The sequence below is a fragment of the Vigna unguiculata genome, chromosome 10 (genome assembly GCF_004118075.2).
Source record: "Vigna unguiculata cultivar IT97K-499-35 chromosome 10, ASM411807v1, whole genome shotgun sequence".
Classification (NCBI taxonomy): Eukaryota; Viridiplantae; Streptophyta; class Magnoliopsida; order Fabales; family Fabaceae; genus Vigna; species Vigna unguiculata.
The window spans coordinates 32,510,110-32,538,062 of NC_040288.1; the positions used below are offsets into that span (position 1 = coordinate 32,510,110).

Here is a 27,953-nt window from a genome sequence, read left to right on the forward strand (position 1 = left end):
AGATATTTATATGAAAATCTTTGACAGGAAAAATATATGACGAATGCTAATGAATATCTTAATAGATACATGTAATGAAAATTTAATTACTCGTAATAAATATGGATATTATGATATTTGACTCATATATATTTATTATCAGTTAATAATTATTATTGAATTTTATTTTGAAGTATATTTGTTTTAAATTAAAGTAATCAAAATAAAATGATTAGAAAAAGAAATATTAATTATGAAATAATAATTTAAAAGTTAACTTTATATATTTCTATTTTTAACCTAGATCTATGAAATTGAAGTTATTTTATAGAAGATTGATGTTTTAAAATTCGTATTTTAGAGCAATTCATTTATATTTATTTTTTAAAAAACAAATTTAATTACATTAGTATTCTTTTTAGTAATTTGATTAGAATTGTATTTAATTTTTTTTTTGTTATTGAGTTTATATTTTAAAGATTAGTTTTTAAATAATTTTATTTAAAATTTTAAAAAAATATATCAAAATATTTGTAGATATCTATGGTACCTATGTTTTTTTTTATATCTACAGATTTTTCTGTTTTTATCATTCTTAATAATATTGTTAGTTATAACAATGTATTTGTGGAAAAAGGATGTACTTAAAAGCTCAAAAATGGTAGAATTTGAGTAAACAAATTGGGGGTTCAGGGAACACAATCTTATTAAATGAAGAAGAAAATAAAAAGTTAAAAAGAATGTTGAAAGTGTTGAAAAAGAGATATTTTTCACTCAAAAACACAGATCAAATAATACACATGAACTAAAAAATTATTTAAATAGCGTAATATATATATATATATATATATATAATTATTTTCAAATAGTTTGTTTTTCAATTTTTTTTCTCTTTTTTTAAATGAAAAACATAAAAATTAAGAATAAGTCTAACTTATTTAAAAATGAAATATGTAATTTTTTTTTCTCCAAGAAGAAGAAAACAAATTGAAACCTCTCTCGAACGTTTCTTTCCCTCATTAAAACTCCTCTCCATTATTTCTCTTTATTAAAGAATATTTAACAAACTAACTTTTAATTAAAATACTGAAAATGATTGAACGATTAAAATGTTTAATTTTTGTAATTTAACTATTAGATACTTTTTCAATAATTCACTTAGCTAAAATATTTTATTCATTTATTTTAAAGTAAGTGTTTTGTATAAATTTTATCAAATAACGATAGGATCATCCACTTGCATTACCCAACAAATGGAAATCTTGTATATTTGGTAAACGTCATAATCACATTATTAAAGAAAATGTAGAATTTTCAAACACGGTTGCATTTTTTGTTTTGAATAATGGCTTCACCCAACAAATAGAATTAAAAAAAAAATCATATTAAATAAAATTAATTATGTCTTCAGTTTTAGGTAAAGAATTAGAGTAAGTCAATAAAAGTTGGAGCATTTGTTATAAAATAAAACGGCTTTTTGGCAACCCTATGTATCAATCACACCGTTTATTCTTCAATAGAAAGTTAAAATCATAGCTTATGGCTTGATTTAATTCTTGATAGTAGATGGTAATAATTTTTTTTTTGGTAGTAAGTGATTCTAAAAAAATATAAACGATGTAATTATATTCAATATAAGCATTAAATCAAAAAGAAAAAATTGTTAGCATCCATCGAACTTTATTTATTATTCAACATAAAATCAAGAATCATATTTTTTTTTCTTGGCACATTCTTCTTCTTTTATATAAAAATTCTAGTTTGATTTTAAGGAATTGTCTTTTATAATTCATATATTTTCTTAACTAAGACTCTATAAAAATATTTATTATTGAGTTAAATATATTTTTGATCCTTAAGTTCTAGGGAAAATTGAAATTAGTTTTCCTTCGAAACTTTAATCCAATTTAGTTTTTCAATTTTAGAAATACGTGTATTTAGTTCTTTTAATCAAATTTTGTTAAGTTTGCTTGATGTTTCAAATGTGTTTCATGATAGCATTTAGGTTGTTTACACCGTTTAACATATTTTCACTTTACACTTTAATGTTAGATAAGAAATATGTTTGAAACATCAAATAAATTTAACAAAATTTAGTTAAAATGATTAAATCCATACATTTTTAAGGATGTGAAACTAAATGGGTCTAAAATTTTGAAGAGTGACTAACTCTAATTTTTACAAAAGTTAAGGAACAAAAAATATAGTTAACTATTTATAATTTAATCTTATTAAATGTAAATACCTAAAAACAAATAAAAATATATTAATCACATACAAGAACCAATATTTACCAATTTAAAAGTAACTTTATAATGACAGATGTTGCAATTATGAGTTGTGTAATGTAATTTTTATGTTAGCTTATAAAGGATCGTTTTCCTCTCGTCTTTGAAAAGTAAATGTGATTGTTAATTAGTTATTAAAAAATTAAAGTTAATTGAGACTTTTAGAAATACAAGTTTGAATGTAAGACTGATATTTTATCATATTAGTTATATGTTTGGTTGTGATTAATGATTTTCTTAATATGATTTAAGAATATTAATTACACAATCTTAATTAGACATTGAAAAGCTTATTAAGTATTAATTTTATTGGGTTTGATGAGATCCTTACTTTTAGAGTAAGAATATGAGTATGGTAAGGAAGGGTAGAAAAGAATGACTTTTGATTCAAATAAACAAAAACTGAGTATTTTTTTTTTCTAACAAATTGAATTATATTGCATTATGATATGAATTTAATTGAATTGTTATGAACTTAACTATTTCCAAACTACACTATTTTTGAATTGAATTAAATTAATTTTAATTATAACTATGACTTGTACTCTCATAAGGATTTATTCTTAATTATGATCAAGTATCATTATAATTTTTTACCTAATTCCTATTACATATTAGATAAAATATATTAAGTATACTAAAAATATTTTTTTAATAATAAAAACTTGAATATCAAATACCTATACTTTAAGATATTAAAACTTTTATCTTCCAAGAATTTAACTTTGATTTCCAATATCAAATCCTAGAATAGATAATATTAAAATTTAAAGATTAAAAATATATTTAATCTAACTAAATTTATGTAACATATTTAATTAAATATGAATTTATACTATTCCAAATTTAATGGGAGATTATAACAACACAAAATACAATACCCAATTTGTCAAAATTTTACTAATGAAAAAATAAGAAAAAAGAAACAAGACAAGACATGCTCCAATAAACTAAACTGAAGCACTCCCTTCCTTTACCTTTTGTTCTCTCTCTCACACACTTATTCTTCTTTTCTTCTGTTCTTCTCTTTGTTCTCATTTTTCTTTCTCTCTCTTTAGTGCAACTATGAAGAGTAACATGAATGGAACTTTTGGATCTTTGTTTTGGTGCTTGAAAAATAAATGGGGTTAGCAGAGATGAAAAATAAAAGAGAGCTCAAGCAGTTAATTGAACTCCAAATATAAAAGGTTCAATTCTCTTTAATTGGACGACAAAACGGTCCCATTCAGCTTTTGTTAAAATTACTTCAATCTTTTAAGATTCAATTGTAATTTTTGGCAAATATTATAAATGATTATAGAGACTAGATTTAGACTTACTATATAAGGCAATTTTTATTTTTATTTCTCTTAATTTCTCTTGTGTTTGATATTGCTTCTTTTTTTTTTAATACACACACATTTTTACATGTACCATGGTATATGCATGTTTTATGTTAGTATTATATATATATATTTCAACAAGTACATTAGTATTAAATCACACATTACAACTCCCCTCTTCATCTTCTTCAACTTTGAAATATTTAAGTTCATCTACCTTAGACTTTGAAGCTTTTGAAGCTCTTATCCTAATTGAGGTTTGAACTTTCTTCAGAGTAAGAGTTTTCATAATCTTGGGTAAAAAAGTATTCTTGAAATTCTGAAACATATTGTACAAAGCATTTAAAAGTATTAAAGTCTTATTTTAATCATGAATTTTCACTTTAATATTCACAATACCATTCAAAAATCTTTTTAAAATATGTCGGTTGCCTCACCATTGTTCTTGATTTTATCTTCTTGAACAAAAGTAATTGTTACTTAAAAAAAAAATGTATGTGTCAAAGATTTCGTCATACACAATTACTCAAGCTTATCCACACGTTGTTACAATTCTCTTCTTTATGACTTTTCTTAGTACCTTATCTCTAAGACACATAATTATGAAACTTTTAGCTTTGTTGATCATGTTAGTCTTCTCTTTTTGTAACAGAGAAGGTGATATGTTTGTGTATACCTTTATGACATTAACACAATCTTTTTGTCTCAAAATAGTTTCATCTTGATCCTCCATAACCCCAAGTCATTATCACTAGAGAACTTCTTAGAATTAAATTTGGTGGCCATGTCTCAATTCTTGATTTCCTTTACTTTGTTTTTAATTCTCACATACAATGTCAATTGTTGAGTACACAACAATGGAAGAAAGAAGAAATTAACACTATGTCGATGAGATCAAACAAATTGAGATCACATATCGAACAAGTTTATAAAGATGTAATAGAAAATTGTTTAGGACATCAAACATTATCCATAGTTTAAGAATTTACAAAGTGAATTCTCAGATGATATACACACTAAATATGTATATTAGACACATGTTTTCATGAGATGCATTCATGCTCATGAGACACACTTAACTACTAAAATATAGTCTAATTATAAGGCTAGTTGATGACCATATAGTCTTAACATTACTAGACACACAATCCAATGACCGTTCTCTTGTTGAGAAAATATAATTTAGAGTTAAATCTCACATAAATTATTGACATAAATAAGAATGCTTAGTTGAATTTTTGTTGATCTTTATAAGTAAACAAGAAGTAATCATAATTGTTCCATGTTGTCAACTTGGTAAACCAACATCAAGGTGTCCAATGAACATGATTATACCTTTCTTGACATTAAGAAAATAAAATTAATTAGGTGAAAATTTTGTATATATTTCTTCGTCCAATTACCTTAAGTAGGAAGGTATATATCCATTTGATGTAGTTCATAATTATGTGCGACTCCAACAACATATTTGTTGAGCCTTTTTTCTTGACTAAGTTGTTCCTTTAATACAAGCTCTTTTATATTGTTATATTTGTCTTTTACTAAGTTGTTCCTCCCGATATTCATTGCATGTTCCACACTTAATGTTAAAGTTTGTTGTCCATTCAATTTTTTATTTATACATGATTTGTGATCATTACAAAGTATTTATAATCTCATTCTTGGTACTTAATTTTATTTTTCATATTATTAGAACATGGAAAATCTATTTCAATCCTCGTCTTAGGCTAACTAAACTCAATCTTAGATATAAGTTAACTTGAATCGACTGCCTTAATTCGTCTTGGACACACTTTAATTTTAAATTTTTAAAATTAAAAAAGGGTTCAATATAAATTCAATTCAAATCCAAGTGAATTGAACTTAAAATCCAAAATATAAATTTAAATTTGAGACGAATCTATTTAAATGGACTTTAAATAATATAAATTGGATTCACAATTTGGATTATTTTTCATCCTTAAAAAATATGTTTTAGTTTTAATTTTTCTCCACAACCCACGTTTCCTTTTGTGACAGTTTTTAACTTGCATCATTTTACATCCTAACCAAACATGATACAGTATCACTCAAATGACTCAAGTTTGTACGTGTCGGTGTCGGTTATGTCATGTAAAACCCCTGAATCAATAATCTACTGACAAAAACTTTTATTTGTCTTTCAACATTTTACTGTAGAAGTCTTTCGGAACTATACAAATAGTAATAAGATTCTTAGAAAATAAAATTCTAAACTTACTAAAAGTGCATATTTAGTGAGATAACATTTACAAATAAATAATAATAGACCAACATCTTTTATCAAAACTTATGCTTTTTTTGCGTTTGAAAAGTAAATAAGAAAAGAAATCATGCATACAATCTTTAATATATCTGCAACAATTGTCATAAAATAATACTAAATATAAGTTTGACAGATTATACAGAGAGATAGAGGGAGAAGAGAAGCCTTGTATGAACTCTTCTAAAATATACATATGTAAAACAATAAACCATCAATAAATAAACTTCCTAGTTACCTGTACCTTAACAAAAGTAGGCATGAGTTATGCCTTGAAATTCTCTATAATTACTATGCTACACTCCATTGTCCAAAATCTAAACCAGTAACTATTACCTCTTCATCAGAGTTTCCAATACAAACTAAACTCTCAACTTTTTCTTTTCGTTACCACAAATTCCTGCATTTGGTAACTATGATTCCTTTTCAGGCATGCCTGCTAGGTCCATATTTTAGGCTTCAAGATCAGAAGAACAAGTAGGCCAGTGTAGCAGCTTAAGGTTCAGAGTTCTTACAAAACTTGGCTTAGGATCCAACTTTTTGCTCCTCATAAATATCTTGGTCCACACCTTTTTATTCTGAAATGTAAAATTTACATTGTAAACTACTCTTTTGGAAGTGAAAAAGATATTTTATAGGCTGCTTGAAGAAGGATCATAGGGTTTAACTCTGAAAGGAGAAGCTATTAACCTTCTGAGTCAACAAGATCAGCAACCAAACTGTGAAATATAGCTTTCTCAATTTCAAAAGCTAGTTTTTCTTGTTCTTCCTGAAACCTACTCCACTGATCTCTCTTTTCCATGTCCTTGATGTAAGCTTGTTTATCAGCAAGCCCTTCATCAAAAGCAAATGATCCATTGATCCAATCCTCAGCTACTCTCAAAGTTTTCAACTCCTCTTCATTCTTATACTGCTTTCTACTTCCACTCAGTTCTTCACTGAAAAAATCCAACAGAAGTGTATCCAAATGGTCTTTACAACCATCTGCTGAACATCTTGCTTTCACACAATGTAGCAGTTGCTGTGCCTTTTCCTCACTCCAATCTTCTTCTCCAATGTCATCATCATCATCTTCATATTCTTCATCATAGAGAGAGTTTTCATCCAATGAGAGGCATTGATCTAAGTCTGCAAGGTCAAGTTTTGCAAGACTCTCCAATTTCTGAACTGTTTCTATGAACTTCTGCTTCCTCCCTGCACTCAAAAGTGAAAAGATTATTAGCACCATTTTCTTATGCAGAGAGGAACCATGCAGGACTTAAAAGAGACAATTGAAGTGAAAGAAGAAACTTACTTTGAATGTTGGCAAGGCTTTGATCAAAAGGTGAGAATTCATCTTCTCCAACCTGAAGAACAGAAACTGGACTGTTTTGTTCTTCTTCACAAGTTGCAGCTTCCTGTCAAGATTACATATTTATATCAGTAAAAAAAAATGTAATCCCAATAAACAATTTGCATGAAAATTAGCACTATTAACTGTGATTAGCCCCTTAGCTAGTAACACCATTTAACAAAAGAAAATATTAAATAGTCTGTTATCACTACCTGTATCCATGGTTTTCACATGCAGTAGAGTTTCTAACACTCAACAACATGTTATTATATGTGTAGAGATTCAGTAATTTAGATTATGATGATATATTTTCCATTTATTATGCATATATAACTAGCATTTGAAAAATAAAGAAGAAAATTTACAATTACGTAATTATAAAAACCATATATGCTTAATCACTATTAAAATATGAGAGAAGTAAACTGAAAAATATTATCTTAACCAGAAATTTATAAAAACCTCAGTGAACTTCTGTCCACCGACAGACAAAAGTAAAATAAAATAAGATACTGTCGAGGAACAATGTTCTTCAACTTTACTTCCTACAAGCTTCATTTTTTTTGTCCTTATTTGTAAGATTAAAAAGGGAAAGCTCCAAAATGAAAAGTAACAAAAGAAAAGACAACCAAACTTTGATGATCGAATATTTGTGACAGTAAATTATTGCTCACCGTGGCTATGGGGTCCTTGCCGACAACAAGGGGTGAAAACGAAAACCTTTTACCAGCTTCAACGCTGTCGTTTTGCGGATCTTCCCACGAAGAGGTTAAAAAGTCACTCTCACTCCAACTAGAGCCAGTGCTGATACTCCAACTGGCGGTGGTGGTGGTTGCGCCGGTGGGGTCCACCGTGAAATCCAAAGGTGGTGGGGGAGGTTCAACGATGTCCCTGAACGATTTCCACCGCATGATGTCCTTGATCTTCACCGTCGTGATGCTGATATCGTTGCATCCTTGGCTTCTGCTTCTTCTTGTGGTTGTTCTTCTCCTTGACGATGAGAGTTTGCGAGAGAGGCTTCTGGGAAGGGAAAGCACGGAGGGTGATTTTCTCATTGAGGTGAAGAAAGAGATGCTTCTTATGGTCTTCATGAGGGTCTGGAAGGGTGAGTTTGACGGTGGTGATGAAGATGATTTGAGTTCCATTTCTATGAGGGTGTGCATGCTTGTTGGTTTTCTTGGAAGTGATTTGAAACCGCTTGAGGAACACGAGTTTAGGTTGTCGCTGAGGAAGTCCTTCAGCATCCTCGGCCTGCGTTCCATTGAGTTGAACCTTCTTAGTTGCTGCACCTGCGTGCTCATTTTCCAGAGTGAATGAACGCAATAATCTGTAACAGTGATAATGAAACAATGAAGAAACTGAGAAAGTGAGAATGAAGAAATGAAAATAATGGGGTTGTTGGAGAATTGAAGAGTGGAATAAGAATAGTTTATATAAAAGGGAGAGAGAGTGAGAGAAGAAGAAGAAGGAGAGAGGTAGGTTCTAGGTCGAGATCTCCATAATCATATCATACATATATATCTTATCCTATTGTCATAATAATATGGATTTACATATATATATATATATATATATATATATTACTTGAAGCAAGTGAATTCTGGAAGTGACTGTGAAGTAGCAGTGATGAGGAACTAACTATAGTGGTTGGTTGTTGTGCAATATTGAAATGAAAGCATTATTTGCATTTATGTGTGTACGATTATTGGTTGAACTTCATATGAATGCATGAATTATAAATTGTACATTTGAAAACTATATGCATAAGTGAGACAAAAGAAAAAGGAAAAGAATATAAAATATATAAGCATGAAAGACAAAGAAAAAGGGTAATATATTATGAATATAATATAATATAATGTGTGGGTTGTGAAGGGGAAAGAGACAAAAGAGTGGATGAGGGATGGTTCAGTGAAGAATTGGTGGGCAATATTTTATGTTAGGAGTGAGATAGTGACAACGAGGATAAGGTTGGAAGATTAGTCTTTGGAGCTTGAAGCATGTCTTTCAGTAATTTTAGAGAACTTTTATAATCTTCTTCTTTTAGTATATTATAGGTACCTTTGTCAATGGTCAGAATATGATGGATTACTTATAGTAAGATTTTCTGTCAAGTCAATTTTTCTTTTACTTACATTTTGTTAGGATATTACGAGAATAGAAAAAAGTAAAAAATATAATTAGTTACGAGGTAAGTGTCGTGTTTAATGGCATGCTTATAAAAAGTTATTGAATTTAAATTTAAAGTTTGTAAATGATTTGATTGATATGATAGATTAAAAATTAAGTTTAATTGAAAAAATATTATTAAATTGACTTTGATGTAGGAAGTGATTTAAAATTATATTTAGAAGAGTTAGATTTATTTTATAAAAAATATTTAAATGAATAAATTGAAAAAAATAATTATTATTTTAATAAAATTTAATAAAAACACAATAAATTTACATATCAATTATTTTTTGGGGAGGAGAGATGAAAAAATTAAAGAATTTCTCAATATCTTCATTTCTCTCCTTCTCAAATATCCGTAAGTGAACACGTTTGTCATCTCAAATCATTTCTAATTTCTCTAAACAAATAAATCTCTACAAATGAACACAATATAAAAGATAAATTGTGAGGACTTTACACAACTTTTCTGTAAATGTCTAAAATAGTAAAGTCGTAAGAAGTCATGATAACTTCAGTATTAATATTTTGTATTGAAGATGCCATAACTCCTAATAAGTTCATTTCTTCATAAATCAATATAAACACTTAAGTCATCACAATCTTTTATTGGACTTCACTCTTTTATAAATTCAGGAAAAAATCATGTGAATCTTCACAACTTTATTTTTAAAATCGTCGTGAGTTCATACGGCTTATCCCCGTAACTAGTAATATTTTTTAACTCGTCTATTTTATAATATTTTGTTGTTCTTATGTAACAAAACACTTTTTTTTAATCTTTGCAAAATTCAACTTTAAAGAGTCTAATCAAACACCATTTAGGTCATTTACATTTGAAAGACCAAAACCCCAATAAGGGTAACTATAAAAAAAAAAAGGTTATTTGTTATTAATGATGTTGGGGTAGACAAAACTAGTTGACTCCAATGGAGGGCCCGGGTTTGTTTGATAGTAAGTGGAGCACATGCAGCAATTTGGACAAACACCTACAAATCACTGCATCTACTATACCCTTGTCTAGACGATGTATATTAAATAGGGATACTCATATTTTGTACTTTTTGTCCACATATAGGATTTGCTTTGCAACAGGACCATGCAAAGGATCTTACTTTAATAATATACCTAGCACTTCATCACATTTCTCATATGCTTCTAACCTTACTATAACACTGTACCAGAAGTTATACGTATTCATATACGTACATACATGTGTGTATATATATATGTATGCCTTTTGATATGATTATTTATTCATTCACACTTTTCACCAACAATATAGCTTGTCTTTGTATAGTCTGAATTATTTTAACAAAAATTAACTTCAGTAAAACGTGACTTACTTTCTTTTTATTATTCTTGAGTTTTGGTTTAATGTTTAGGTTGAAGTGGTTGATAACCATCTTTTGTTTTTGTTTTTTTTTTCATTATTAGGGAATTGTTATGCTCCTCCTCTTGGTGTAAGTTACTCTCATCATTTAACGAATTATTTTATCAAAATATTCTTGTTGGAAATACATTTTTGTCTTATAGTGCCAAAACGTGATTTTTGATAACATAGTGAAAATAAGATCTTGACGAGATATACTAATTGAGTGCTTTGAGGAGAAATACAATAAATAGATTCGGTAGTAATGAGTCAGGAATAAATTTGTATAAGAGTTTATATGTTTTTGAAGGAAATAACAACAACACAACCAAAATATCAGATAATGCAGCGGATTAATTTCCTAACTTACAAGAATCTATGAGGATCAATAACAATAAAATAACAACAATAATCACAATTAAATAACACACCAATTTTAGCGTGGAAAACCTCAATTTAAGGGTAAAAATTACGGTCGTCCAGATCAAATAAATCGTTCCACTATAATCAAAGGAGTGTACAAATGAGTCTTAACAAACTGTACAAACAAGTGCTAACATGCAACCAAACAACAAAGCATCACATCTTGCTAATTAAAGAACCAAGTGAGAAAAATCCCTAAAACAAAGTTACTATGCAGGACCAATATCTCAAACCTGAGACATCTGATTGACAATCCGAACGGTCATAATGAAGAATCATATGGTGCGAACCTTGTGTCAAAGTTTCAGCCTGATCCAATGATTAATGAACCCACAGTCGTCTATTTATCGAGACTGCACAGTATGAAAATCTGAAGAATTTTCTCCCCTTTCTCTCTTCTTCTTGAATGCGTTTTTTGTCATTCAATACTCTCACACTCTACTGACTTGGAAGCTCTCTCACTTACCCTAAATGAGTCAAATAGGTTTGACAAAGTATATAGACCTTATTGAGAGTTCAAAGTTTGGGAGCCCAAACCCAACAGTTTTTTCAATTTAAAATTTTAAAATAAAGGATTTATGAGTTTTTTTTGTGTGTATATTATTCAATTTCTCATTTTTATATCTAATATGCAACTCAAACTCGGTTAATCCGAATTGAAATCGGAACTTTAATCTAAATATGTAGATGAAAAAGTACAAATGTATGTACAAATGTTAGAAAAAACGGAAAAAAAGTAAAAATTGTTAGTGATCTAAAAAATTGTATTAAAAAATATTTTAGGAGATATTAAGTTGACTAATTAAGGAAACTTTTAAAAAATTGACACCTAAGACAAAACTTTTTTAAATGATAATAATAATAATATTAGATTGACAGGAGAGTAACAGTTTTCATTATCATATTTATTTATGGGCCAAAAGACCACAAAATAAAACCCAATAAAATTAATTTCATTTCTTTCTAAAGGCCCACTTTTGCTTTTGATGTCCTCAAATTTTCCGTTAATTTTTTTTCTCATATTTAGTGCCTTCATGCATCATTATGCAAAAATTTAGTTTCGGAAGTAATTTTTTAGTTAGATTACTGTTGCTGACTTTGTTGTTATAAATTAGAGTAGTGCAAAAAACAAAAAGTAGAAAATTAAACTACTGGATAAAAGATAAAATAAAGGTATAAATACACATTTGGTACCCAAACTTTTTCGGAAAGTTCAATTTGGTACCCTAATTTTCTAAAGAGGTTCAATTTGGTCCTCTCCGTTAAGTTGGAGTTAACACCGTGTCCGTACAGGACACGTGTCAAGCCATGAAATTTTTATTATTTTTTAATTTTTTTTCAAAAAATTAATTTTTTTTTCAAAAAATTTAAAAAACTGCCACGTGTCAGTTTATCATCGTGCCATGTGGCAGCTTACAAGCATGACACGTGGCAGTGTAATAGTTGTTTTCAATTTAGTACCCCAATTTAAATTTTTGGTTCAATTTAGTACCCAAATTTTTTAAAATGATCCAATTTCGTCCTTTCCTATTTGAGACCAAATTAGTAAATAAGCTTAATTATAATTTATATAAACATGTTAAAATAATTGTTTTGAATTTATACATCAAATCACTATACCTAAATATTCAAATTATTTTATTTTTTACAAGTGTAAAAAATTTCATGTATAAAAAATTACAAAGGTTAAAATGAAAAAAATAAAATAATTTAAGTATTTAGGTGAAATGATTTGATGTATATATATTATAAAAAGTTATTGTAACATATATATATATATATATATATATATAGGTTGTAATTAAGCTTATTTACTAATTTGGTCTCAAATGAAAGATGACGAAATTGAATGATTTTAAAAAATTGGGGTACTAAATTAAACCAAAAATTTAAATTGGGGTACTAAATTGAAAACAACTATTATACTGCCACGTGTCATGCTTGTAAGCTGCCATGTGGCACGATGATAAACTGACGTGTGAGAGTTTTTTTAATTTTTTGAAAAAAAAAATTAATTTTTTGAAAAAAAATTAAAAAAAAAATAAAATTTCATGGCTTGACACGTGTCCTGTACAAACACGGTGTTAACTCCAACGGAGAGGACCAAATTGAACCTCTTTAGAAAATTGGGGTACCAAATTGAACATTCTTAAAGTTCGGGTACCATATTGAACTTTTCGAAAAAGTTTGGGTACCAAATATGTATTTATACCTAAAATAAAAGAGACAAATAGTAGATGTTTGGTAGAAAAATAAGTCAAACACCGTTAGATTAATGTTTCCTTCTTCTTCTTCTTTTTTTTCTTTTTTTTTTCTCATTTTGGAGCTTCTCCCTTTTTTATTTTGCAAATTACCATACAAGGACAAATCGAAATAAAGTTGAAGAACATTGTTCCTCGAAAGTATTTTATTTTATTTTGTCTGTCGGTGGATAGTAGTGCACTGCTTTTTTTTTTTTTTTTAATTTTTGGTTAAGAGAATATATTTTAGTTTTATAGTGAATACAAAAGCCTTAAAACATTAATTTATATATATATATATATATATATATATATATATATATTTATATTTAGTTGACATGATATTTTCAACGACTGATATGTATCATTGTGAAGGAAAATTATTTTTTTGATAATTGTTTTTAGTGAATTTAACAAAGTTTTCATAAATAAAATAAAAATAAAATAATATTTTATTACCTAAATAAGTAATTCGTTAAAATTTGTAATAAAAATCTTTCTTAACTTACCATTTTTCCAGTGTGAAAAGGCTAGGAATATGCTCTCTCTATATTTATATCATTTATTATTTATTTATTATCTATATTTGAGTGAAATTTCATACCTGCGGTTGCGAATTTAAAATTTGTTTGCATTGTGTGAGTTAAATTCAACTGCGCATTTATTTTTTATCAAATTACAAATGTTTAGGTAATGAATGTAAGTGCAAAGCTACAAACCCTAAGCCCTCTTTATAAGATCCGCCGCATCTGAGCACAAGATCTGAGTACATAGCAAGAATTATGAAGTTCAGCAGAGTTTAGTAGCAATTTGTTGCAACTAATTGAGGTACATTCCCTAATTTCTTTATTTTTCTTTTGAAGATTGTTCAGAAACCTTTAGAAAATATTTACTTCAAGCATTTTCTGTGTTCACTTCCAAAGAAGGTGAAAATATGTATGATTAAAGATTACAAAACATTTTCTTTAAAAATGTCTTAAAAAGCATGCCAAAATTTGGATTTATTTTTCATTATCTATTTTCTTTGTGTGTTCCTATCAATTGAAACCATTACAGCCCCTTATCACTACTACTAAATCCCCAACCAACCATCACTCCCTCCAGAGTCGTTAATGGTTCTGTCACCAGTTTTCAAGCCATTGGTGACCATGTTTATTACTATGACATCATCCAGACAACCATAAACTCTTTTCTAGAGGCTAGTTGGTGTCAAATCACAGTTTTTTGCAATGGGGAGGTATCTGATGAGGATGGTGGTTTGAAGTAAGGAATGACACTAGGCATGCTTGACAGTGGTGAGCGACGCAAGTTAGAAAAGAGTGGTGAGACAAACAAATATCGAAATGAAAACTATTTTTAGAACATCAAAACAAGAATATTAGATATTTCCCCAGAAAAGAGTGGCGAGACAAATAAATATCGGAATGAAAACTATTTTTAGAACATCAAAAACAAGAATATTAGATATTTCCCCAACCAAATGCTCAGTTAGAGTTATTTAGTTCTTTGATTGGAAGTGTTCCTTTGTTTTTACATACATGGGTTTAGTTTGGTCTCCTCATTTTTTGTATTTATTTTCTTTTTTTAATAATATTTTTCATGTGATGACAAATGATTGGTATATGCTGGGTGTCAATTTATCTTAGCGGTCAAGGTACACAGTATTGCCTAACATGAATTTATAAAAAAAAAATGCCCACATAGTCTTTAAGTATCAATATTAAAATAGTTTCCTTGATAGTATAAGTAATCTGAGTTGATTTGTATGAAATGAAATATAGGTGAAACGTTAGTTTCTTGATTCTTTTGGTGTTCACTTTGAAAATTGTTGTTAACAAAATTTTAAGTTATGATTCTTTTGGTGTTCACTTTGAAAATTGTTATTAGCAAGATTTTAAGTTATGCTTGTGGTCGCAACTATGTTGTGTTGTGGTTATTGTGGGACACATAAAGTGATATGATGTGGTAGAGAATCACTTCAAAACAGTGTCAAGTGATGTTAAACCTTGTCTTGTTTGTAAGTTGGCTTGGATAAATTTGGAGAAGAAAAACAACTAGGTTCACTTCCATATTTTTCTTATTTTTCATTGTATCAATCAATCAAATCAATTATGATTCAACTCAATGTAGTCCTAAGTGGTTTCAATTAAATAAATTCTATTTTAACTATTAATTTTATGTATTTTTTATGAAGTTTTTTTAATATAAGACACTATGTAACTATAAATAAACTATACAATAATCCAAAATTGGATTTTAAAGAGCGAGCTATAGTGGAGTGGAATGACCCTTGCATGCTATTCCATAGCGAAGTGGTTTAATGTAGAGGTCTGAGCAGACAGGATAGCGACACCATGGGTTGATTCTGTAAAAAACCCTTTTAATAGTGACATTTTGGGCTTTTTTTTTTTTAGGATTTCAATTTCGGAACATGAAGATAATAAACGTATAAACACATTAAAAATAGTAGTCTGTACTTTAGAGAATAAGATAAAGAAAAAAAAGGAAAAATAATATAGTAATTTCATAAATATATAAATTTATATGGAATCCCATTATTTCCCCATCAAAATCAGCAATCTTATTGAGATTAATTCATATCGATATTCCTACTTATGAGAATTTAAGGGAAAGAGAGATCGACATTGTTTCTGTTTGCTGTCATTGTTGTCAGCATAATGGAACATCACAACATCTATTTTTTCAGTGTTCTTTGGCAGTCAAACTTTGGAATTGGCTTAGCGGTTTGATTCAGATTAATATTGGAATGGAATTGAGAGTAATAGTTCCAATGCAATTTACTACCTTTACTATTGTTCGTTGGAGGCTTTTGAATTGGTGGTTAAATTGTATGGGCCTGCTTAAGGAGAGGGGGTTGGAGGTTTACATATATATATAGAGAGGGTAATAGATTTGCTGACTTACTTGCCTTCTTTTCTTAGTATTTATTTTTCTAGGGACACATACCATTTACTATTTTATTGGTTTTTGGTTTTTGTTGATGGGTTTGGTTTCCCCCATCCATAATCTTGTATATGTTTTTTTTTTCCTTCTAATAATCTAATATGTTGCAGATAATTGATGTTATCTGGGGTACTATCCTAGTTAGGATAGTACATAGCATAGTGCTATTGCATACTTGCTTTTAATAAAAAAGGGGTTTGGATGTATGCTAATTTCATGAATAAAGTTAGCTATATGTATAGAAGTTTCGTTTGGTTTCAAAATTGGATCCACAAGTGAATTAAAATTTTGTTCTTTTCTAATTCACGGTATTTTGGTATGATTTTTTTGTCGTTTCCATATGACTGGCCTGCTTATACTTTACTTCAAAAGATTTCAAGTGCTATGACAACTTGAAAGGCAATGTGCAGTAAGGGAGATTATACTTATTTTTAGTTCATTATATTACTTCATAATGTAATTGAAAATTCAAGATCAAGGGTTGTAATTTAGGTAGACCAATCAAATATGTTTGAAGTTATCCTCAACGGTATAGTTTTGTCCTTACACAATCTCTGGATCCCTCTTATTCTGATGTGTATTCAATTCATTCATGTGTCATTTTGGAAGTCTTCTAGTAATCACCTGTTATTCCTGCCTCATTTTAATTTTTTTGCATCAACAAACACTCCATACTCACACAGGGGTTTTTACATTTTCTGTCTCCCCCTTAGTTTTTCTTAGAGTGTTCAGAATGTTGTGATGGATTTTTTTTTGCCAGGAGGAGAAAACAGCTTGATTAATGTTATAAACTTAAGAGCTTATTGCTGAAAATGCTTTATAAACAATATAGTTGATTAATGTGGTGTGTATAAATGTAAAATTTCCTTTCTTGCTCTCACTCAACATTTTTTGACCCAGATATACTTCCTGTGTTATATTCTCTAAAATGGACACAAACATGTTCCAATCAGATGATTCAAGGAAATACTATTGTCCAATACTGGGTTTGAAAGTTTTTGTTCTAGATATCAACTTGAGATGCCTTACAGCTGTGCCAAACATGCTTCAAACCCTTGGATATGAAGGTAAGTGGCAGTGAACGCATATTTCTAAAAGCTAAAAGTTACTTTTCTTTTATATATACATGGCTTATATACAGTTTAATTGCATTGAAATATCTTTGCAACTTCAACTTCAGATGTTCCTCAATGTCATATATTAACTTTGAAAGTCAGTATGATTATTTGTAGTGAATCAAATTATCATAACTTAATCTTTGAAGCTCAATATGATTATTTGTTGTGAAAAGTGATGATAAAACTAATCACATTCATAATCTCTGTGGTGTTAGTCAACAATGTACTTTGTTTGGTGAAATACACTCACAGCCATTGTGCTGTTAGTCAATGTTGGATTAGTTATGTATAGTTTGATCCAAATTGCTAAACTTCATGATCATCATACATAGATACCAATGAAAGTTATCGGTAGGACTAAACTTTGTTACACTTAAATCCCACTATTTATTTGGCCCTTACCCAGTATTATGGGTTAAGTTTTTCATTGAACAAACTTCTGATGGTTAAATGTACTAAGTCAATAACAACATGAAATTTAAAGCTTAAGTTCTCAGATTTTGTGTCAGGTCTACCATTACTCGTAGAAAACACTAGAATCTACAATTTATTAAAATCAATGTCAATGCTAGTAACTCAGTTGATGTTTCATGATTAGTTGGAAAATTAAAAAATAACGTAGCAACCATGCAAAGTATCAATATCAAAACTAATACTTTGGTACAAATCGTAGCAGAACTAAAATTAAAAGCAATAATTTGACAACAGTATCTTATCATTACTGTATGTTGTTTACACTGCGCAAATTCTTCTTAGTACAATCCCCCGGTTCTGGATTTACAAAAGACATACAGTATAATCTGGATATAAGTTTTAGATGGACAAGATCAAGAACTTGAAGACTAAGAATAACCGCTATTTCAAAACAGAAAACTATATCCAAAGTTGACTAAAAAAATAAAGAGAAACTAACAAAATAATTGGATCTGGCCTCTGAAACTCATCTAGAGCAAGGCAATGAAACTTGGTATTTGATTACATGTATTCACTAGCCTGAGATTTACTATAACATAATTATAAGATTTTTTTACTCTCACTTGTTAATGTTTTGCCTAAACTCCTAATGGTACTAGAAAATCCAAAGCCCAACATGAGTTAGATAAAAGGAAACATTTCACACATTTTGAAAGGTTAGTGCTTGAGACTTTCCTTGTTTGTCATATCTTTTTGAGGCCCACTACCTTCATTGTCAAAGTTCTCGGATAATTCTTTTTTTTTTTTTTACACTGACCTTAGTAATTTTGTCATGTTTATCTGGTTACTTCTAAAGTTGGTAATGCAGATTTTTCATTTTCTTGGGAAGCATTCTTGAACTCTTGCTTGTTTCCAAAAGTCCTCCCTGTCCAGCAAATTTAAAGGACCAATAAATACTCTTAGACTCAAACTTGCAACAACATAATGAATACAAAAAAAAAAATACAAGTAACTTTAATGTAGACAAACCTTTGACTTAGTAGTAGAATAAATCTTAACCATCTTACCTTCTCTGTTTTTCTCTTCTTTTTCCTTCCATTATTTTCCCTTCAATATCATTTTACTAATTGCATCTCCAGAAAAACGTGAGTACCATAGTTAACAGAATATATCTCACGTGAGTGCCAGCAAAAGCCCTAACTTACTACAAGTTGTTGTATCTTGTTGCAGCCACCCAACAAGTCCCTTGGCATTAAGAGATCACCTTCAAGTTTGTTTGGGATCCTTATTGTTAATCACTTGCATGAACGCACTGTTGTCACAAAAAAATCAAGTTGATCCATTAAACTAAGTTTTCCTCCCTAGAATTTTCACAATTAAAGAAAGAAAGGCATATAAAAAGAAGGCTAAATAGAAAAGACTAAACTAAATACTTGTTCATGGCAAAAATAGAGACTTTACGGTGGAACACAAGCACCCACAAGAGATACTTTGCGGTGGAAGGGGTCTATTCAATGGCCCTTGTCTTGTTGTTTACATTTTCTCTTGCCACTCATTAGTATGAATGTTGGTGGCATCCATGATTTTACATAGCTAGGAAAAGCTTCTAAGATTGCACGCAAATGCAATAGCATCAGCCACATTTTTCACAATGTCAAGGATAAAAGATAGCTATATACAACAACCTATGGCAGTAACCCTTTGATCAATCTGATTCCAATGTTTGTGCCTTCTAAATTTGGATTATGTTCTTCCACAGGGTGATAAAAAATGAAATTAAAAAAAGAAAAAAAAAACTCTTGGAGTTTTTAGGGTATAATATATATTTCAGAATGATTAGAAAGAAAAAATCTATCACATTTATAGAATATGAGAATGAAAGTTGAGGGATATTTTTAGATGAATACAAAGAGAAGAACATTTGATGTAAGGGGCAAAAGTGGAATAATTTAGTAATATTAATCTCAGACTATTAATAGGTGTAGGATTAGGAAAGAGTAATACGCATGTTTCAATCATATTTTGATCTTAGGGGTTTAAGACTTAATTTTGTTTTAATTTATAAATTTATCACGAATTATTTGTAATTTCTTTGACTTTATATATATAGCTATCTTTGATCCTTGACATTGTGAAAAATGTGGCTGATACTATTGCAGTTTGTGTGCAGTATTAGAAGCTTTTACCTTGCTATGTAAAACCATGGATGCCACTGGCTTTGATACTGAGAAGTGGCAAGGGAAGATGTGAACAAGTTGAGGGCCATTGAATGGATCTGGATCTTTTGTTCCACTGCAAAGGTTTGTCTACATTAAAGTTACTTGATTTTTCCTTGTTCTTTGTCCTTTAAATTTGTCTATCCTTTAAATTTGCAGGATAGGGAGGGCTTTTGGAAACAAGCAAAAGTTCAAGTATACTTCCCAAGAAAATGAAAAATCTTCATTACCAACTAAAGAAGTAAATAGATAAACATAACAAAATTCTACCCAAGTCAGTGAAGAAAAAGAGAATTATACAAGAACTTTGACAATTTGGGTGAAGATTAGAAGTGATGACTCCATACAGAAGTGTTTGATATTTGGTTTCTCCTTTAGGTGTATTAAACTCCATTTTACTTTGTAGTGAAATATCATCCACATAATAGATGGATGTATCCTCACTGAAAATTTTTCCATCAATAGCATTTTCAGCCCTTTGGTCCCCACTAACATTGTTCATAAATTCACCAGAGTCAGATGTGTAGCGTGAAACACCATATGGTTCATTCTGTAGACAGAATTGATTTTTCCCAAAAGTCGATGTCTGATCACTTGAATTTAGGAAATCATGTAAAGAGTTACGTTGAGAATGCTTATGCATGCAATCATAGATAAGAACATAACGGTTTTGCAATTGATGCCTTTTTCCGGCCATCATTGACAGTCTGGGACAGATGCTGCGACTTCATATTCAAATCAGATGAATTTATATTGCTGTGTTGTTGAATTGGGTTGGCTTGTCCCAAATATTGCAGAAACAGATAAATATAAAAATACATATACATCATGATTCAAGTACAACATCATAATGCTCAATCAAGTGGAGACAAACTAACAGTGTATTGAAACATAAGTTGCAAATCTAGAAATAGAGTATGACAATTTGAGAGAGAAAAAAAGAGAGTATGCTTATGTAAATAAGCACAACTAACTTTCAAGTATTGGCTGCATATTTTGAAACACCTTGATGTAGGCTGCAGCAGTAAGGTTTCAGTCATATGACTTGGTGATCATGGATTCGATAACAGAAATAAAGTCTTCACTCTCAGGCCATAATATAAGGCTCAACATACGTAAAAGGAAATTTATTAAAAAGAACAAACCTGGAAATGGCTTTCAATGTTCTGTATTTCAAATCTTGGCACAGCCCTAAGCTGATTTGTTTGACTTGGAGAAGTGTTACTCTTATAGCTAATAGCTACAGCAAAAATGACAAATAAATAAATAAACTCAAGTCCAAACTTACCACTGGTTCCAGCCAATTCAGCACCTCCGAAGAACTTCATAGGTGAATCATAAGTCCGACTAAGCCTTTTTCCTATCTAGCATTAATGATTCACTTTCTTTCCCCCCTCTTGTATGATTATGTTCTCTTATTATGACACTTTGGAGAGTCTGCCCTCCAGTGTTCATGAATGACTGACATTCTCTATTGTTATTTGCAATAATTTCCTCTGACTCAAGCCTCCCAAAGCCCTCTACATCTGCAGTTATCACCATTTTGTCTTCCATCCTCCACAATGCATATTTCCACAAACTGCTTAGATCAGAAATCTTAACTGGCTTTTGTAAATGCATTGTTAAGAAGTGAACTTTAAGCTTAATTCAATACTACAAGACTGGCTTGTAAGGTATAGTTTACACTCACTTATATATTATGAAATTGTCTTATCTCTAATTGTTGTGGGATCTTTTTACTTTTGTGTCACCATTTTTTATTAAGAAGCTAAAATGTTAGATAAGTTTAAGGTTAACTTGGTGGTAAAAGTGGAAGGGAGGGAGGGGGAAATTTTTCCCTTCCTAATATGGTAAGTTGTGGATCCCCCGCATCCCCCTTCCCATGAAAACTAAATTTTGTCGATAAACAAAATATGTTTAATGAAAAAGAATTGAATGCCCCCTACTTTAAACAAGGATTTCACATTGTCAGTCTTTTTATGCATTGATTCTGTTTCACCATATTTAGTCTTGTACCCAAACTATAGTATAGGGTCGTAAGATAAACTTAGCAAACCTATCAAGATAGTCTATGATACAATCTTGGAAAATGAATCTAAGTTTAATTCAACCCTACAAAACCAACTTGTATGGTGAGTTTGCACTCTTTTATATAATATGATTTGTCTATATCTCTAGTTGATATGAGATTCCCAACAAGTGATATGCATCATTGTGAAAGGCTAGGAACACGCTTTCTCTCTCTATATTTATATCATTTATTATTTATATTTATTGTTTTTTGAATTGATGTGATATCATTTATGATTCATATTCAAAAATTAGCTAAAAATTCTTGATTTGAATGGAAATTTGATAACTTCGGTTACGAATTAAAAGTTTGTTTGTATTTTTGAGTTAAAGTCAACTGCGCATTTATTTACTCCACTTCATCAAACTACAAATTTTTAGGTATTAAATGCAAGTGCAAAGCTACAAACCCTAAGCCTTCTTTATAAGATCCGCCGCATCGGCTCTTTTGCTTGAGCACAAGATCTGAGTACCTAGAAAGAATTATCAAGTTCAGCAGAGTTTAGTAGCAATTTGTTGCAACAAATTGAGGTATGTTCCCTAATTTCTTTATTTTTCTTTTTCAGGCTGTTCAGACACCTTTAGAAAATATTTACTTCAAGCATTTTCTGTGTTCACTTCCAAAGAAGGTGAAAATATGTATGATTAAAGATTAGAAAACATTTTCTTTAAAAATGTCTTAAAAAGCATGCCAAAATTTGGATTTATTTTTCATTATCTATTTTCTTTGTGTGTTCCGATCAATTGAAACCATTATAGCCCCTTATCACTACTACTGAATCCCTAACCAACCATCACCTCCACCAAAGTCATTGATGGTTCCTTCACTAGCTTTGAAGCCATTGGTGACAATGTTTATGATTATGACATCATCCAGACACCCATAAACTCAATTCTAGAGGCTAGTTGGTGTCAAGTCACATTTTTTGCAATGGGGAGGTATTTGATGAGAATGATGGTTTTAAGTAAGGAAAGACACTAGACGTTCTTGATAGTGGTGGGGGGGCGCAAGGAAGAAAAGAGTGGTGTGCCAAACAAATATTGAAATGAAAACCATTTTTAGTACATCAAAACAAGAATGAGATGTTTTGCTAACCAAATGCTCCGTTAGAGTTATTTAGTTCTTTGATTGGAAGTTTTCCTTTGTTTTTAACTACATGGCTATAGTTTGGTCTCCTCAAATTTTTTGTAGTCCTAAGTGGTTTGGATTAAGTAAATACCATTTTAACTATGTATTTTATGTATTTTTCATGAAGTTTTTTTAATATAAGACACAATGTAATTATAAAATAAACTATACATTAATCCAAAATTGGATTTTAAAGAGCGTGCTATAGTGGAGTGGAATGACCCCTGCATGCTATTCCATAGTGAAGTGGTTTAATGTTGAGGTCTGAGCAGACAGGATAGCAACACCATGGGTTGATTCTGTAAAAAAAACCCTTTTAATAGTGACATTTTGGGCTTCTTTGGGAAAGCGTGTAATTTTTGGAGAAATTTGGTATAAATGTAATTTAATGTAATTTGGGAAAGCGTGACATTTTGAACATATAATCTGAGAAATTTGGTACAAATGTAATTTAATGCATTCTGAGAATGCTGTTGATCTTGTGAAGAAGCAAGAATGTGATCTATCCTTATGTTAATATAGCGGGTAACAATAATAGTGGATGTATGAATTCTTCGATTAGGAATTTTAGTATTATGAAAGCATTTCAGTTGATTGTCATCCGGAGAAGGCAGCTCATGTAATACTAGTTAACTGGGATCCTCCTGAGTGTGGATGCGTTAAGTGTAGTACAGATGTAGCAGCTGTGAATGATGGCTTCTTGGAGATGATTGATGTTATCTGGGGTACTAACCTTGTTAGGATAGTACATTGCATAGTGATGCTATTGCATACTTGCTTTTAATAAAAAAGGGGTTTGGATGTATGCTAATTTCATGAATAAAGTTATCTATATGCATACAAGTGTCATTTGGTTTCAAAATTGGATCCACGAGCAAATTAAAATTTTCTTCTTTTTTCATTCAAAATTGGATCCTGCCTCGTTTTTTTTGCATCAACAAACACTCCATGCTCACACAGAGGGGTTTCGACTATTTTCTGTCTCCCCCTTAGTTTTTATTAGAGAGTTCAGGATGTTGTGATGGAGTTTTTGTTGTTGGGAGGAGAAAACAGCTAGATTAATGTTATAAAATTAAGAGCTTATTGCTGAAAATGCTTTATAAACAATATAGTTGATTAATGTCGTGTGTATAAATGTAAAATCTCCTTTCTTGTTCTCACTCAACATTTTTTTGACCCAGATATACTTCCTGTGTTATATTCTCTAAAATGGACACAAACATGTTCCAATCAGATGATTCAAGGAAATACTATTGTCCAGTACTGGGTTTGAAAGTTTTTGTTCAAGATAGCAACTTGAGATGCCTTACAGCTGTGTCAAACATTCTTCAAGCCCTTGGATATGAAGGTAAGTGGCAGTGAACGCATATTTCTAAAAGCTAAAAGTTATTTTTCTATCATATATACGTGACTTATATACTGTTTAATTGCACTGAAATATCTTTGGAACCTCATCTTCAGATGTTCCCCAATGTCATATATTAACTTTGAAAGACAGTATGATTATTTGTAGTGAATGAAATGACTTAATCTTTGAAAGTCAATATGATTATTTTTTGTGAATCAAGTGATGATAAACTAATCACATTCATAATCTGAGGTGTCAGTCAACAATGTTCATTGTTTGGTGAATACACTCACACACATTGTGCTGTCAGTCAATGTGATGCTTTGTTTTAAATGTTAGCAATATGATATAATACTAAGTTGTCATAACTAAAGTTGCATGATAATGCGTTGGACGCAAGTTTAAAAGCAGTTCTTGGATCCTTTTAGTTTTTCCTATAGGATGCATGTTCCTGTCTTATGAAAGCATTGTACTTTGGACACAGATTTTTCGGAGCCTCGTTGGAGACCAAATAACTTAAATGATACTTGATAAGATAACATATATAGATATGCTTGCTTAAGTCAGAATATCTTGTTCGTCAATCATCTCCTCCTGTTTTGTTATCAAAGGTTATAATGTTTGAGGGATTACAGATCCTCCAATATGGCTTGGTTCTAACATCCATAATTACAATTGTAGTCACACACTTAGTAAAGAAGATTAGCTAAAAACTAATGGTTATAAAAATTCAAACAAAATGAAGTAAAAAATTCCCAGAAAACTTAACTCTGGCCCTGACTATGCATATAAATTGTTTTTAATTTTATTTGTTGAGGCCAAAACTATGAGGGTATTATGACCTTCACATTATATAATTATTTTTTTGGATTGGTTTATTTTTTCAAAATTTCCTAATTTCTTGTACTACTAGTTGTGACTGCATCACTTGCTTCTGAGGCATTATCCATTGTCAAGGAGAAGTGGAATGAACTTAATTTGGCACTTGTTGAGGTTCACTTACCTGACATGGGGATAATTTTGCTGTCTTAGAAGATAAGAGAATTAACAAACATGCCATATTTCCTTTAAGTTCTCAAATTATTTTTGGCTTGTTTTACTTGTAACCACAAATGTCATTCTTGAACTGACACGGTTTATTGTTTCTGTAGTTATGACTGCTAATAATTCCATAGAGCTGTTTGAATCTGAATTGCATTTACAAAAGCCAGTTAAGATTTCTAATCTAAGCAGTTTGTGGAAATATGCATTGTGGAGGATGGAAGACAAAATGGTGATAACTGCAGATGTAGAGGGCTTTGGGAGGCTTGAGTCAGAGGAAATTATTGCAAATAACAATAGAGAATGTCAGTCATTCATGAACACTGGAGGGCAGACTCTCCAAAGTGTCATAATAAGAGAACATAATCATACAAGAGGGGGGAAAGAAAGTGAATCATTAATCCTAGATAGGAAAAGGCTTAGTCGGACTTATGATTCACCTATGAAGTTCTTCGGAGGTGCTGAATTGGCTGGAACCAGTGGTAAGTTTGGACTTGAGTTTATTTATTTATTTGTCATTTTTGCTGTAGCTATTAGCTATAAGAGTAACACTTGTTTTTCTTATGTAAAGCTTCTCCAAGTCAAACAAATCAGCTTAGGGCTGTGCCAAGATTTGAAATACAGAACATTGAAAGCCATTTTCAGGTTTGTTCTTTTTATTAAATTTCCGAGCCTTATATTATGGCCTGAGAGCCTTATATTATGGCCTGAGAGTGAAGACTTTATTTCTGTTATCGAATCCATGATCACTGTCATATGACTGAAACCTTACTACTGCATCAAGGTGTTTCAAAATTTGCAGACAATACTTGAAAGTTAGTTGTGCTTATTAATAGAAGCATACTCTCTTTCTTTCTCTCTCAAATCGTCATACTCTATTTCTAGATTTGCAACTTATGTTTCAACACATTGTTAGTTTGTCTCCTTGATTAAGCATTATGATGTTGTAGTTGAATCATGAACTATATGTTAAGCATTATGATGTTGTAGTTGAATCATGATCTATATGTATTTTTATATTTATCTGTTTCAGCAATATTTGGGACAAGCCAATCCAATTCAACAACACAACAATATAAATTCATCTGATTTGAATATGAAATCGCAACATTTGTCTCAGACTATGAATGATAGCAGGAAAATGCATCAATTGCAAAACCATCATGTTGATATCTGTGATTGCATGCATAAACATTCTCAAAGTAATCCTTTACATGATTTCCTAAATTCAAGTGATCAGACATCGAATTTTGGGAAAAATAAATTTTGTCTACATAATGAACCATACGGTGTTTCACGCTACACATCTGACTCCGGTGAATCTATGAACAATGTTAGTGGGGGCCAAAGGCCTGAAAATGCTATTGATGGAAAAGTTATCAGTGAGGATACATGCATCTATTGTGTGGATGATATTTCAGTACAAAGTGAAATGGAGTTTAATACACTTTCATCCAATGACATGTGCCACCAATTTTCACCATCACTTCCTGATCCTCTTCTACCATCAGAAGGAAAACATGGCATTTATGATGCCAAAGCAGATGAAATTCTTTATCCTCCAAATGGAACTCAGGAGTTTAGTGATGAGGATGTAAATACCTGCTTATCAATGTATAATAATCCCTGGTATGAATATGCATTACATTTTGTCTGGTTCCTATTATCATTTAGGCTATTCTCCATTCATAACCTCTTTATTTTGCTGGCTTATGTAGAAAATTGCTGAATGGTGCTGTTGCTTTAAGTTGTGGAGGGCTTTGTGGAGAGCTTCAAGAAAATAGAGTTCATATAATGATTTGTGGTGTTTTTTTGTCCTTTTATATTTGTACTTTTGTCTTGTCTGATTCTCATTTGAGTATGGTTGACAGTGTTTCTGGGCTTGACTAATAGACTGATTATTTTTAATAACAAACATGTTTTTATTATCTTGAATCATTTGTGTGAAATGCTATTTCAATTGAGGATTTGGGTTTCTGACCAGTATTTTTTTTAAATGTTTACTAAAAATATTTTACTTTGTTTTACACAGATAGGATTTTATTATTCCATTCTGTCTTTCATTACTTCGTTTAGATATTAGTTTTATAGTACAGTATTTATTTTGAATGTTGATGTTTATATTATTTATTTGATTATTTTAACTTTATTATGATTTTTATTATTATGTAGTGGTGGTTACCATATTAATTAGGCTGATGAAAATATGGTTTAATTTAGTTGAAAAATATTTTAAGATGTAA

General features: G+C 30.2%; 2 protein-coding genes across 7 annotated transcripts; one reads left to right on the forward strand and one right to left on the reverse strand.

Annotated features, from left to right (window-relative positions):
- Nucleotides 1-5,945: 5,945 nt before the first annotated feature.
- Nucleotides 5,946-8,738, reverse strand: LOC114167160. The gene is made up of 3 exons (XM_028052147.1): nucleotides 7,878-8,738; nucleotides 7,165-7,267; nucleotides 5,946-7,064 (listed from the first exon to the last, which is right to left on the reverse strand). Exons 1-3 carry the CDS (start codon nucleotides 8,502-8,504, stop codon nucleotides 6,556-6,558), a joined length of 1,239 nt encoding a protein of 412 aa, XP_027907948.1. The 5' UTR covers nucleotides 8,505-8,738; the 3' UTR covers nucleotides 5,946-6,555.
- A 5,252-nt stretch (nucleotides 8,739-13,990) lies between these two features.
- Nucleotides 13,991-27,645, forward strand: LOC114165931. 6 transcript variants are annotated; one of them, XM_028050560.1, is made up of 10 exons: nucleotides 13,991-14,238; nucleotides 17,275-17,441; nucleotides 20,066-20,206; nucleotides 20,282-21,452; nucleotides 22,574-22,723; nucleotides 24,503-24,669; nucleotides 25,821-26,192; nucleotides 26,282-26,355; nucleotides 26,744-27,339; nucleotides 27,429-27,645. In XM_028050560.1, coding segments are annotated over exons 6-10 (1,182 nt in total). In that variant the 5' UTR covers nucleotides 13,991-14,238; nucleotides 17,275-17,441; nucleotides 20,066-20,206; nucleotides 20,282-21,452; nucleotides 22,574-22,723; nucleotides 24,503-24,530; the 3' UTR covers nucleotides 27,430-27,645. The 6 variants fall into 6 exon arrangements, with proteins under 6 accessions (XP_027906361.1, XP_027906362.1, XP_027906363.1 ...); XM_028050561.1 differs by having other exon boundaries at nucleotides 20,077-20,206; XM_028050562.1 differs by lacking the exon at nucleotides 20,282-21,452.
- The last annotated feature ends 308 nt before the right edge of the window (nucleotides 27,646-27,953 follow it).

Excerpts from the sequence above, each read along its gene's own strand:
- LOC114167160 (XM_028052147.1), bottom strand. The coding sequence starts at position 8,504 with ATGAGCACGCAGGTGCAGCAACTAAGAAGGTTCAACTCAATGGAACGC. Across the intron at positions 7,268-7,877 it reads GCAAGGACCCCATAGCCACG|GAAGCTGCAACTTGTGAAGA; the intron begins GTGAGCAATAAT and ends TAATCTTGACAG. Across the intron at positions 7,065-7,164 it reads AAGCCTTGCCAACATTCAAA|GGAGGAAGCAGAAGTTCATA; the intron begins GTAAGTTTCTTC and ends TTTTGAGTGCAG.
- LOC114165931 (XM_028050560.1), top strand. The coding sequence starts at position 24,531 with ATGGACACAAACATGTTCCAATCAGATGATTCAAGGAAATACTATTGT. Across the intron at positions 26,193-26,281 it reads TGAATTGGCTGGAACCAGTG|CTTCTCCAAGTCAAACAAAT; the intron begins GTAAGTTTGGAC and ends TCTTATGTAAAG. Across the intron at positions 26,356-26,743 it reads ACATTGAAAGCCATTTTCAG|CAATATTTGGGACAAGCCAA; the intron begins GTTTGTTCTTTT and ends TATCTGTTTCAG.